This window comes from Rhinoraja longicauda, chromosome 5 (assembly GCF_053455715.1).
Source record: "Rhinoraja longicauda isolate Sanriku21f chromosome 5, sRhiLon1.1, whole genome shotgun sequence".
In the NCBI taxonomy this organism is placed as follows: Eukaryota; Metazoa; Chordata; class Chondrichthyes; order Rajiformes; family Arhynchobatidae; genus Rhinoraja; species Rhinoraja longicauda.
The window spans coordinates 16,877,154-16,890,677 of record NC_135957.1 but is presented as its reverse complement, the minus strand read 5'-3'; the positions used below and the strand labels follow the sequence as shown (position 1 = coordinate 16,890,677).

Sequence of the window (13,524 nt, the reverse complement as noted above, 5' to 3'; positions counted from 1 at the left end):
GGGTTACACAGCAAATGACGCTGGAATTATCCTATCACTTTTAGTAAAAACTGGTTAAAGGGATGAACGGAATCAGTATAGCTGCATTTTAAAATCCGCAAACTTTTCCAATTATTTTAGATGGGATTTTATATCTTTATATTCTGTGTATATGTATATTCCAAAATGTTTGTGCAAGGGTGTGTGGCTGCACATGTTCTGTAAGAATGAATGTGTGTGTGTGTCCCCTTTTACAATGCTGTAATTACTAACAAAAATGTGTCTGTTAAAATCTTTTCACAGTTCAGATGTGTGCATCTTTGCAAATGTATATTTATGATCGTATGCATGTGCTTATATGTTTATGTGTGAGTAAATCATGTTCTACCTGTTCAGGATGCTGCTATTTTCTCTATTTTTCTGCAGATTATTGACTATTGCTCACATGAACTGAAGAAGAAATGAAGCACACGACAACCTGGATTATCTATCTTTGGATGACAGCTGTGATTCACTTAATCGAAGGGAGGCTTGTTAATGATCAACCAGGTAGAATTTACATAATTGGAATGTATTTACCCTTTTTATTCTGCTGTGTTTCTAACAATAATTATCCTATCCGGATCCTCAACTCAAAATGCAAAAAAATAGTGATTTTAAAAACTCCTGTACAAAGAAAGAAATAAAGATAAAATCTTGTTTTTTTAAGATTGAATCTAAGTATAGAACTTCCAGACTTGTTAATCCTCAAAGCTGAATACCAAATGATGCACTGTGGTTTTTAGATTCATATTGGTGACAAAATTATTTGGAGTGCTAAATCATTGTGACTTAGCTTAAACAAGAGATGCAAGATATAGTTCATCTGATAGTTCTTCGTTATTTTTTGTAAGTGTCAGTTGCAAAGATGTAAGATAACAAATTTTGTTTGGAACAGGTAATTGATAGTTGAGAAAATATGTGGTGACATGCAAATTTTCCAAATGAAGCTCTTCTTGAGGATAAAAATGTTGATCCTTTACACGTGATATGCATATTTATGTACTGATCAATATATGACAAAGAAATAAGAGTTTCCCTCTGAGTTATTGACAATTAATTACTAATGCAATTGTTCACTGACATTTTTTATATTTTGTGATCTGCTCAACCCCAAAACGATGATGAAATTCATTTTGATATTGATAACGTTTTTTAATGCTGAACAATACTGAGCACTTCCACGGTCAAAGTGAACACTCCGAGGTTACAGCCACAATGCCATCCCCAAGTTTGAACCCCTATGCTGCATTTGTGAATCCACTTATTTGTATAACAATGTTTGTCAGATCCACCCTTCGTGATCTAGTAATTTGCCACCTTCATCACACTTTAGTCCCCTCTTTTTTTCCCCCTATATAGCCTGTGTTGGGGATGATTTAAATGACAATAGTAGGGGAACAGGAAATTGAGTAGGGAAAATGAAGAAGAGAAACCAAGGAAAAAAATGAAAGACTGGCAACTGAAAGGCACCGTATGAATGCCGAAGTGACTACAGTCATAGGGATCTGGAACAAAAAAACAATGCTGGAAGAACACAGCAGGTCAATCAACATCTGTAAAGGCAAAAGGTGTGAATCAATGAAACTCTGCATCATGACCGAGGGGGAACAAGAAGGATTGCCAAGGAGGGGTTGGGCAGAGACTGGTAGGTGACAGGTGGAACCATATGGAATGGAGGTGACTGGAAATGGGAGAGGTGAACAAAAGGTGAAGAAAAGCAGGTGGACAGGTAAATATGTGTAGAGGAGGACACCAGGGGTGAGGTTTAGCTGAAATTGGAAAGTTCAGTGATCATGCCATTGGGTTGTCAAATGTAGAGTTTGAAGATCAGAGTGAGAAGCAAAGACATGGGACCATAGTTTTTAAAAAAAACAAATGACAAAGAATGTAAGAGACAAGTCTTGAAGGCATTGTATCTCAGTTACAAATTAATTGTAAATGGATATAATATAGTGCTGCAGACACATGGCTGCAAGGTGAACAAGTGATGGGACTAAAAATCTAGGGATACACTATCTTCTGGAAGAGATAGGAGGTGGAATAGCATTGTTAGGAAAAGCAAATTGATACAATAGTCAGGATGTAACCTCCAAGACCTCTAATGTGAAATTTGTATGGGTGGAGGCAAGGAGCACCCAGGGGAAGAAAATAAATATGTGGAATTTGTACATAAACCACCAAACAGCAGTGTTCATGTAGGAATGGTAGTAAACAGGATAACGACAAGTGGACCACGTAATTGTGGGTGACATCAAAGTTTATTTAGATTGTGCCAATGAAACTAGCAAGAAAACAATAGAATTTCAGTAGTGTACTTATTTGATACAATATGTTGAGGAACCAACAAGAGAACAGGGCACCCTAGATTGCATACAGTATAATCAGAAATGATTGATAAATCTTGTGGTTTGGGATTCTTGGGGAAGAGTTATAACATGAAATAATTCTTCTTTTCGAGGGAGATTGAGAGTGTTCATGAGATTAAGGTCCTGACACATTGGCTATGAATATGGAACAGTACGGCACATGAATAGGCTTTATGATCCACAATGCCTGTGCCAATTAATCTCCCCTGCTTACATATGATCCATTCCCTGCATATCCACGTGCCTAAATAAAAGTCTCTTAAGCACCACTATTAAATCTGCTTCCACTACAAACCCCAGCAGTCCATGCACTCAATACTCTGTAAAAAATATATAAACAAAAAAAAACTTTCTCCACCCATGTTCTTTAAACTTTCCCCCTCTGACCATCAAATTATTCCCTCTAGTCTTTGACTTGTCCATCCTGGTAAGAAGGTTCTGACTGATTCTGACTGATTACTGTACTTGTGCCTCTCATAATTTTATCAGGTCAACCCTCAACCTCTGACGCTCCAGTGAAAATAATCTGTTAAATTGGAAATGTTACTTAAAAGGGTTGAATTTGCATGCTAAGCCATGATTGTATTGAATGATGGAATAGACTTGAGAGGCTGAATGGCCTACCCTTGCTTTTTTTTTTTGTTGTTGCCTCATATAGTACAGAAACTCTGACACAAACCAATTCCAGAGCCTGTCTCCAGCCTGATATAATATTTAGAGATCAGAAGATGGAAGAAACAATACCTGATAGCTGAGTGAAAATGAGAGGAAGACTTGAGTGGTAGTCATACTCAGATTAAGAAAGTTTTAAAAATTATGAAAGATGTAAACATTTGCTCTGTGAGATGAGTTGCTATGAGTCAGTTGCCGTCAATGTAATGAGTAGAATTCCTTGTGTTGAATAGCCATAGCAAGTTATGTTTTTAACCTAACTTTCTATGAATGACCTAGGTTTATTGCAATTTGGGGCCACTCCATGCATCTTGAGTGAGATCATTGCTCTCTTGATTGGAGTCTGTGTATGAATCAATGCTGTTATCAGCTGATCAAAATGGGTTCTCCATTTGGTCTGCCTGGAAATGATTCACTCATAGAAGTGATGACTGCTGAGAATGAGCCCAAACAGTGACTCCAAAATATAAATGGAAGGGACAGGGCATATTCATCAACTGGATATTTTTATAGCATGACTACGGAGCAGTCACAAGATGCAGTTGTTTTATCAACACACACAGTGACACAAAATATTTTGTGAACAAGTAACGATTTGTGCTTTTGGAAAATTCTAGTGTAAAGAATTTATAATTTTATGTTTCAAGTGAAAGTGAATATTGTACTTAAATAAAGCACTTAATTGTTAGAGGCAGCGTGTATAGTGGGTATTCATTTGCATGTGGTTTTATGCCCAGAAGTTTCCACAAAGCAAATATCAGACTACAACCATGAGGGTGGGGTGGATAGGTGAGGATGAAAGGGCACTGGTAAAGGTGTTCAGGCTTTCATGTGCAGGGAAGAAATGTTCACATTGAATGTTTCACAAAATGTTGCTAATCGCCTGAAAGTGTGCTCCATGTCCAACTTCTGCCAGTAGTTTGTGCAGTTGAAAAATACTGGATGAAAATGTAGACTATAATGTCTTCCAAACAAGCCCAGCTTCATGCTTCTTAATGGTGGGATGCCTTCAGTTGCCAAGGCTGTAATCTCTGCAATTCTCTCCTTAAACCTGTTTAAACCGTTATCCTTTAACCTGATTCTTTAACCTTTTTCTGGTACTTCAGTACTAAATGTCAGAAAAACATTCGGACATCGGAGGGTTTGTGAAGTATAAAGATGAAGGGGCTCGGTGGTATATGTGTATCTGTGGAACCAGATAGCAGAATTAATATTGCTTTCTGTGCTGTAGACTCATCGACTTTACATTTAGGGCATTGGTGGTAAGGTTTTTTTTTGCTGAGTCATGTGTATTTAGTGTGTGTTGGTGGCGCAAGCCATAGTGTGTTGCATGTGTCTAGTGCCCTGGTATAAATCCAGATGCTGCTGGATAGCAAATTTTGCGAAAAAGGGAGCCGAGTGCGTATCCCTCCTTATGCCAGTACATAACCTTTGCATCATCAAGACACTTGCAGTGCCTCCTCATGGCAACACATGGTAACTGGGGCCATCTTCAATCACAGGCTAAACTGCGTGGGGATCTCGGAGGAACTTTGGCCCCCAGAGATGCGATGTGCAGGCCCACCGACGTGTGGACACGTCCTGACATCCATCAACCAGGTCCCAACTATGGGTTAAATAGCACCCCGCTGCCTTGTGGGTAAGGCTCAGGGGAGCCGAAGGCACTGGAGCTGGAGTCCCTAGAGACGGTCGGCTGATCCCTCTTGCGTCTGCCTTCCAGCAACTACTGCAACCGAGTAGGTCCCAGACGTAGTAGCCATGCTGTTCCTCTGGAATCAACCTATTGGGTCGAGAGGGGAATGCAGATGCCGGGCAAGTTTGTATCCCGAATAACCTGCCCAGGCTCAGTGGACAAATCAAATGGAGAGGACACTGAAAAATCCCCCTCTCCAAGCAGGACAATGCCAAGACGCACCATCATCTCCCACAGATGGACGGATGCCAGAAACTCAGCACTAACTAGAGAAAGAGCATTTGGGAGGGCATTGGGAACCTGAAACTTTCTGTAGCCCAGCATAAGCTATGGATGGAATCAAACCACCTAGTTACCCACTCCTGTCAAGCACCATCTACCCAACATGTGACCAAACCTGTGGATCTCCTGTAAGGCATCGAGAATGAAAGTGGAGGTAAGGCATCGTCTATCTTGAGGGACCATCTAAGGTGAAAAAGAAGCTCCACACAGTACTTGTGTAAGTTCTGGAAGCAAGTGAGAAACATGAGCTGATTTTCTGATTGAAAGAATCCAGGAACCTTTATGATGTATAAGAATGTCATATAATGTTGAAGAAATAATTAGTAAGTTTGCAGTATAATCAATAGCAAGGAAGGCTGTCTAAAACTACAGCAGGATATAGATCAAATTGAAAGCTGGGTGAAATCTTTTGAGAGAGACATGTGAAGATATGCATTTTGGGGACATAAGTAACAGTAGAACATGTATAGCAAGTAAATGGTAAGAGCATAAGGAATGTTGATGAAGAGATGGACCTTGAGGTACAAGTCCATCATGCCAAAGTAGCTTGATAGGGTAGTGAATAAGTCATTTTGGATGCAGTTTGGACTTTAGCGAGAACAGCGTGGAAACAGCCCTTCGGCCCACTGATTCCGTGCCGTCCAGCAATCTCCATGTACACTAACACTATCCGACACACTAGGGACAATTTTTACAACTTGCAGATGCCAATTAACCTACAAACCAATACATCGTTGGAATGTGAGAGGAAACCAAAGCAAGTGGAGAAAGTCCACGCATCACAGGGAGAACATACAAACTCTGTACAGACAGAGTCGGGATTGAGCTCTGATCTCTGGCGCTGTAAGACAGCATCCCTTTTCAGAGATTGGGGCATAGAATGTAAGAATCAAGATGTCACATCATAAAATTACAAAACTCTGACTAGGCTGCACTTAAATTATTGTGTACAATTCGGGTCCACATTCTAAGAAGGATTTGTCTGCACTGGAGACGTAACAGAGAAGATTCAGCTGGATATGCAGGAAGAAACTGCAGATGCTGGTTTAAACCAAAGATAGACACAAAATGCTGGAGTAACTCAACGGGTCAGACAGCATCTCTGGAGAAAAGGAATAGGTGATGTTTCGGGTCAAGACCCATTCCTTTTCTCCAGAGATGATGTCTGACCCGCTGAGTTACTCCAGCTTTTTTTGTCTAGATTTAACAGGATGTTGCCTGGTTTGGGAAAACTTTAGTTATGTGAAATTGGATAGGCTGTGCCTGTGTTCTCTGGAGTGAAGGAGGCTGAGGGATGTTCTGATCGAGGTATGTAAAATTATGAGAGGCATAAACAGAATCTGTTTCCCATGACAGAGGTTTTAAAACCAAGACCACGCATGTTTATGGTGAGAGGGAGGAGATTTAAAGAGGACCTGAGTAGAAGGTTTTTCATACAAAGTGGTTGATATCACAATGTGTTCCCAGTGGACCTTGGATGCAAGCCTTTACCTAGTTAGCCTGCAGAATGTTTCTAACAGCAAAAATTCAAAACATGCTAAATTCAACATGCAATAAAAAAAGCATAAAAAAATATTAAAGTGAAACCACAAGAAAACGCCAAGGACATTTATAAACATTTAAGTTAAAGCAGTTCTATCAAAACTGTAGTTCACCTAAAATGTACCCCTCCAGCTTGCGGTCAACTTCTCCATTGTAAATTAAAGGAATTACAGAGGTGTCGTAGGTGGATACTGCACAAAACAGAGATGCATTGCAGGGCTCCATGAGATATAATGGCTATGCTCAAGGTTTCTGGGACTTTTGTGTTCATGTGGGCTTACAGGGAATCCCAAACTTCCAAACAGTGACCTGGGGATTTAAAGAGCTGTCGCCATTTTTCAGGAAAAGCACTACATGAATTGAACAAGCATTGCACGACATTCAGGAATCCTCCCCAATATCTTTATTCTTGCACTTCTGGTTTCTTGTGCAAGACAGATTTTAAATGACTGCAGCATGCCTTTGATTTTTAAGAATCTCAGTACCTGAATACCTTTTCCACACTTTCATCTAAAAACATATATGGACATTTTACTATGTTAGACGTACTACATTTTTCAAAAAAAGCAACGAACAAACTGCTGGAGGAATTTGGCAAGTGGGGCAGAATCTGTGGAGGGAAATGGACAATCAGCCTTCTAGAACGGGACCTTTCTTCAGGCTGATCATGGACAGATGTTGTTCTAGGTCGTGACTCTTCACCAGAATGATGCTCCCCCGAGAAGTGGCTATTTGCTGAAGATTTGCTGTTGAGTATAGGAGCAAAGAGGTCCTTCTACAGTTGTACCGGGCCCTGGTGAGACCGCACCTGGAGTACTGTGTGCAGTTTTGGTCTCCAAATTTGAGGAAGGATATTCTTGCTATGGAGGGCGTGCAGCGTAGGTTCACTAGGTTAATTCCCGTAATGGCGGGACTGTCGTATGTTGAAAGGCTGGAGCGATTGGGCTTGTATACACTGGAATTTAGAAGGATGAGGGGGGGGTCTTATTGAAACATATAAGATAATTAGGGGATTGGACACATTAGAGGCAGGAAACATGTTCCCAATGTTGGGGGAGTCCAGAACAAGGGGCCACAGTTTAAGAATAAGGGGTAGGCCATTTAGAACGGAGATGAGGAAGAACTTTTTCAGTCAGAGAGTGGTGAAGGTGTGGAATTCTCTGCCTCAGAAGGCAGTGGAGGCCAGTTCGTTGGATGCTTTCAAGAGAGAGCTGGATAGAGCTTTTAAGGATAGCGGAGTGAGGGGGTATGGGGAGAAGGCAGGAACGGGGTACTGATTGAGAGTGATCAGCCATGATCGCATTGAATGGCGGTGCTGGCTCGAAGGGCTGAATGGCCTACTCCTGCACCTATAGTCTATTGTCTATTCCAGCATTTGTAATCTCCCCATTATATGAATACATGGTTCATTCAAGATAAATTAGGCAAGTCTGCAAAGATGAATGCTGCATGCCAATAAGATGAACATTTTCAATTAGTTTTTATAGTTTGTTTGCTGTTGAGCTGGATTGAAAGAAAAGCTTTGCTTTCTCTGAAATACAGAGGATATTGAAGTTGTTGAGGCAAGGGAGTGGAGGCAAGGTGAAATGATTGGAATTTAAAAAAAAAAAAATGTACATAGAAGGTGAATGAAGAAAGGCAGGTTTTAATTTCAGTTGTAGACCGTTCTTTAACATTGAGACAATTGTTTTTAATAGAGGCCTGCACACAAAATTTAAAGGTGTTTATGACTGCATATAAAACATGGAAGCCTAGGACAGGAAGTGCGAAGGGTAAGACCGGTCAGAGTAAGCAACCCTGAATGACGAGAGGACTTGAGGCTCTGGTCAGTAAAAAGAAAGAGACACTGGTCAAGTATAAGCAGCTGGGATCAAGTGTATCCCTGGAGGAGTATAGGGGATTGAGGAACATACTTAGCTGCATTTTTTAAAGCCATTTAAAAAAGTATTTGAAGATCTAAGATTACAATTCAATGTTCTCTGAAAATGGCAGCGCAGATCTATAGGTGGTGAAGAAAGCTTTTGGCACGCTGGTCTTCAGTCAGGGCATTGAGTATAGAAGTTAGGATATTATGTTAGGCAAGACATGGGTGAGACTGCACTTGTATTTGAGAAAACACAGCAACACATCTACTTCCTTAGAAGACATGCGAAGTTTGGCATGTCCCCAGCAACCTTCACCAACATCTGCAGATGAGCCATAGAAAGCGTTTTATCAGGATGCATCGCAGCATGATTTGGGAACAACTCCATCCAAGACCACAAGAAATCGCAGAGAATTGTGAATTCAAACCAGCCTCCCTGCCATTGACTCTATCTACACTTCGTGCTGCCTCAGCATGGGCACCAGACCAGCACCAATCAAGGACCAGTCTCACCCCAGCAACTCCTCCCTCTCCCCTCCCCCATTAGGAAAGAGGCACAAATGTTTGAAAATGTATATCTCCAAATTCAGGGACAGTTTCTTCTCAGCTGTCATCAGGCAACTCATCAGTCCTGTCATTAGCTAGAATGCAGTCTTGACCTCCCACCTCCACATTGGAGATCTTTGAACTATCTTTAGTTGGACTTCATCTTGCACTAAATGTTGTACGCTTTATCCTTCATCTGTACACTGTGGTTGGCTTGATTGTAATCATGTATAGTCTTTAACTGGATAGCACACAAACAAAACCTTTTCATTATACATGTGACAATAATAAACTAAAACTAAACTCTATGCAATGCAACTAAAACTAATACTACTAGAAAAGTAGGTGTCATGGTCAAAGCTGATCACTAAACCATTGTAACTAAATAGACAATAGGTGCAGGAGTAGGCCATTCGGCCCTTCGAACCAGCACCACCATTCAATGTGATCATGGCTGATCATTCTCAATCAGTACACCATTCTTGCCTTCTCCCCATACCCCCTGACTCCGCTATCCTTAAGAGCTCTATCTCGCTCTCTTGAAAGCATTCAGAGAATTGGCCTCCACTGTCTTCTGAGGCAGAGAATTCCACAGATTTACAACTCTCTGACTGAAAAGGTTTTCCCTCATCTCCGTTCTAAATTACCTACCCCTTATTCTTAAACTGTGGTCCCTGGTTCTGGACTCCCCCAACATTGGGAACATGTTTCCTGCCTCTAACTTGTCCAACCCCTTAATAATCATATGTTTCAATAAGATCACCTCTCATCCTTCTAAATTCTAGTGTATACAAGCCTAGTCGCTCCAGTCTTTCAACATACCACAGTCCCGCCATTCCGGGAATTAACCTAATAAACCTACGCTGCATGCCCTTAATATCAAGAATATCCTTCCTCAAATTTGGAGACCAAAACTGCACACAGTACTCCAGGTGCGGTCTCACTAGGGCCCTGTACAACTGTAGAAGGACCTCTTTGCTCCTATACTCAACTCCTCTTGTTATGAAGGCCAACATTCCATTGGGTTTTTTGACTGCCTGCTGTACCTGCATGCTGTCTTTCAGTGACTGATGCACTAGGACACCCAGATCTCATTGTACGTCCCCTTTTCCTAACTTGACACCATTCAGATAATAATCTGCCTTCCTATTTTTACGACCAAAGTGGATAACCTCACACTTATCCACATTAAACTGCATCTGCCATGCATCAGGTGAATTACCTGTTTGAGGGGTTAATAGTGTATAAATTGTCTATCACTGTCCCAATATTGCAATAGTGACAAGACTTCAACAGTACATTGGTGTGAAATGTTTTGAGCATTCTTACTTTGTGAAATTTGTTATTTAATTCAGTTGTGTTGCAGAGGATATTTATTGGCACTTTGGAGTACTGTGTTCAATGACATTAAATGGCCAAGAATGCAGATAAATATCGGCAGAAGCAGAGATGTTAGACTTAATGGGTAAGGTGAACATTGATGGGAGAATGCACTGAAAAGACTGACTATGCTTGGAGTAGATAAGTCGCCTGTTCCAGGTGGCTTGTATCCCAGGGAAGAATGTGTTGAGATAAAGGTTTCTTGCAATAGTCTTTCGATATCCTTAAATATGTAAAGGATTGGAAAATGATACAACTTTGTTGCTCAAAAAAGGATATTCTGTGTTACCATGTGCGAGTCAGTTTAGTATTAGTTATGAAATGGTTTACAAACCAATAATTTGGGGAAAAAAGTTTCACAGGGACTTGGAGAGGTTTGAGTAAATTAAGGAGTTAGCATTAACTTGGAAGCAACAGATTGTCTTTCAATAACCTAATTACACTTTCTTCTCTGTTACTACAAAAAATTCAATGGTGTCGGCTATATGAATCTTAGAAAGCATTGGACTAAATATGGCATAAAAGATTGATTAACAAAACAAACTCGTAGAGTAGGAGAAATAGTATCAGTTTGGATAAAATATTGGCATAGGGACAGTCAGGAAGTATTGGCAGAGGGACAGAGTCAGGAAGTCATGATGCAACGTTATAACATTTTGGTTAGAGTGAGTTTTGCATGCAGTTCTGCTTGCCCCGTTACAGGGAGGATATGGGAGCTTTGGAAAGGGTGCAGAGGTGGTTTACCAGAATGCTGCCTGGATTAAAGGGTATTGCCTACAGGGAGAGATTCAACGTACTTGGATTGTTTTCACTGGAACAGCAAAGGTTGTGGAGAGACCTGAGACGTTTATAAAATTGAGAGGCATAGATAGGTTCTGACTGTTTACCCCATTTCCCAGGATGAAAATATCAAATTCTAGAGGGCATAAATTTAAGGTGATGCGACAAACTTTAAAGATATATAGGGTGCGTTTGTTTGCATAGAAGGTGATGAATGCCTGGAACACACTGCCGGGGTTGATGGTGGTGGAGGCAGGTATGACAGAGGCATTTAAAAGACTTCTTGATAGGCACATGGATATGCACTGACTGGAGGGATATGGATTATGTACTGGCAGATAAGGGTTAGTCTTGGCATTATGTTTGACATAGACATTGTGAGCCAAGGGGGGCTGTTCCTGTGCTATACTGCTCTGCGTGCTACCTTCCTTACCTAGAGCAAAATTCAGCAGTCATTTTGTTAGTATTCAATAATTATAGTTAAATAAAGGATTAACTCGATATATCTGCAAAATATTCTCTGAAATAAATGTAAAAAAACACATATATTTCTAAGGAGTGATGCAATTAATTACTTTGAGCAGTGGTTATTTCTGGATCTATTCAACGTGGGAATCTGTGAACAACAGAATTAGAAATAAACAGAAACATAACGAGCCTAAGGAAGATTCCTAAGGAAGATTCCTCGAGGAAACATTTAGACATCAAGGGCTCAAAGTGAAGTGTTGGAAATAAGTCGGTGTAGGTTACAACTTTTTTAATCAAAGGAATAGAATAATGGAATGTATTATCAGGAGAAAAAAAAAAGCATTGAAGTGGTTGGCTATGTGACAATTAGATATGTTTTTTGGAGATGAGGAGTTCAGGGGAGGTGAGACCAAACGAGCAAAGTTAGACAGATTTGACTGGAACCGGAACCCAGATATTTGTCGTTTTATTTTCATTATTATTTTCTACCCGTATACCCTCCTGCCAGAGATGAAAAATCCATTTAGCAATCACACCGTTAATCCAATATCATGAACTATACTTCAAAAATACTTTGTGGCTATAAAATGCTTTTAGCATCTCAAGCGTGTGAAATGTTGTATATAAATTAATTAAATTGCAGAGGATAGTTTATGAACTGCAGTTAATGGCCACTGAAATGTACTAATCTCACCCTGGTTGCTAATTTATGTTAAATTATCCTTCTAAACAGCGACTTCTACACACCAACAGAGAGAAGGAGCATTTTAGGTTATTTCCAACAATAAGTGAGGCAACTGACCTTCCAAAATCAGAAATAATTAACTGTTAAAAGCCCGTTGATAATCACAGCCTGAATGGTGCAGTTTTGTGCCAGCTGTACAAGGTTCAGATGGTAACAGAAGTAGATACCTGCATGGTAGGCCTGCTCTCCAATTCAATTAGATCATTACAGATCTACACCCACACCTTGCTGTTTTTAATTAATTTGATTTTTATGGTTATTCAGGTTAGAGGTTATACATAATTAAACCTCGGTTCATATTTTTAATTACATGATAATTTTTAGAGTCCGGGCCGGGAACGTGATTCTTTATCTCGGGGATATGTTATCGACACGATTTGGTCTGACGCAACTTTTTCCATTTGGTTTTGCTCACAGATGCTATATGCCCACCCATTCAGTCGGACGGACTGCACCCCAGACAGATGCACAAGCGACATGCTGATGCTTTAGGTAAATCATACCAAATTGTTGATGCTCCTTCCAATAACTGCCTCAACACAGAAAGAAAATATACTTTATTTGTATCAAAATTCCGGTTAAGGACTACTGTTTACTCTTAACGTTTGTTGTATAATCGTCTCAAGAGGAAATGGCCTGATGTGAAATAGGAAGGGACCAGGGATAGATCCTTGAGAGATTCCAGAGAGAATAATGCAGACTTTAAAGAGAAAAAATAATCAGTGATTAATTCATTTTGGAGGATAGCATGTAGTGAGAATCAGTGATAGATAGCCCACTGAAATTTTACCACCGATTTTCCCATTTCAAACTCGTGTATGTCCCTTCTTAGCAAGAAGAGATTAAGAGAGAGAAAATAAAGAATGCCTCGTGCTTTGTGTTTTAATGCTGCACAACCTTTTTTTATATTGGAGTTAGACACACAGGGGTCAAATTTAATCTAAGCTACCCATTAAGAAACTTGGGTTTGAGTACAGTGTTTATTTTACATTAGAGTTGAATTTACTCCTGTTGAGCGAATGCACAACGGTGTTAGGTGGATGGTAATGAAACTGCTTCCTGTGGGTTTAAAATGAATGCTAACTTTTATTCATTGATGAGATTAGGGCATTGCTAGAAGACAAAATTTGACAACCCATCCTAATTGTCTTTTAAGTGTTGGTGA

The 13,524-nt window shown here is 40.1% G+C and overlaps 1 protein-coding gene across 1 annotated transcript in view; it reads left to right on the top strand.

Annotated features, from left to right (window-relative positions):
- Positions 1 to 409: 409 nt before the first annotated feature.
- Positions 410 to 13,524, top strand: part of LOC144593884 (uncharacterized) — a 222,433-nt gene continuing 209,318 nt past the window's right edge. The window contains exons 1-2 of the mRNA XM_078400009.1: positions 410 to 528; positions 12,777 to 12,851. Of these exons, the coding sequence (XP_078256135.1) occupies positions 441 to 528; positions 12,777 to 12,851 (163 nt within the window). The 5' untranslated portion in view covers positions 410 to 440. The remainder of the gene's footprint in view (positions 529 to 12,776; positions 12,852 to 13,524) is intronic.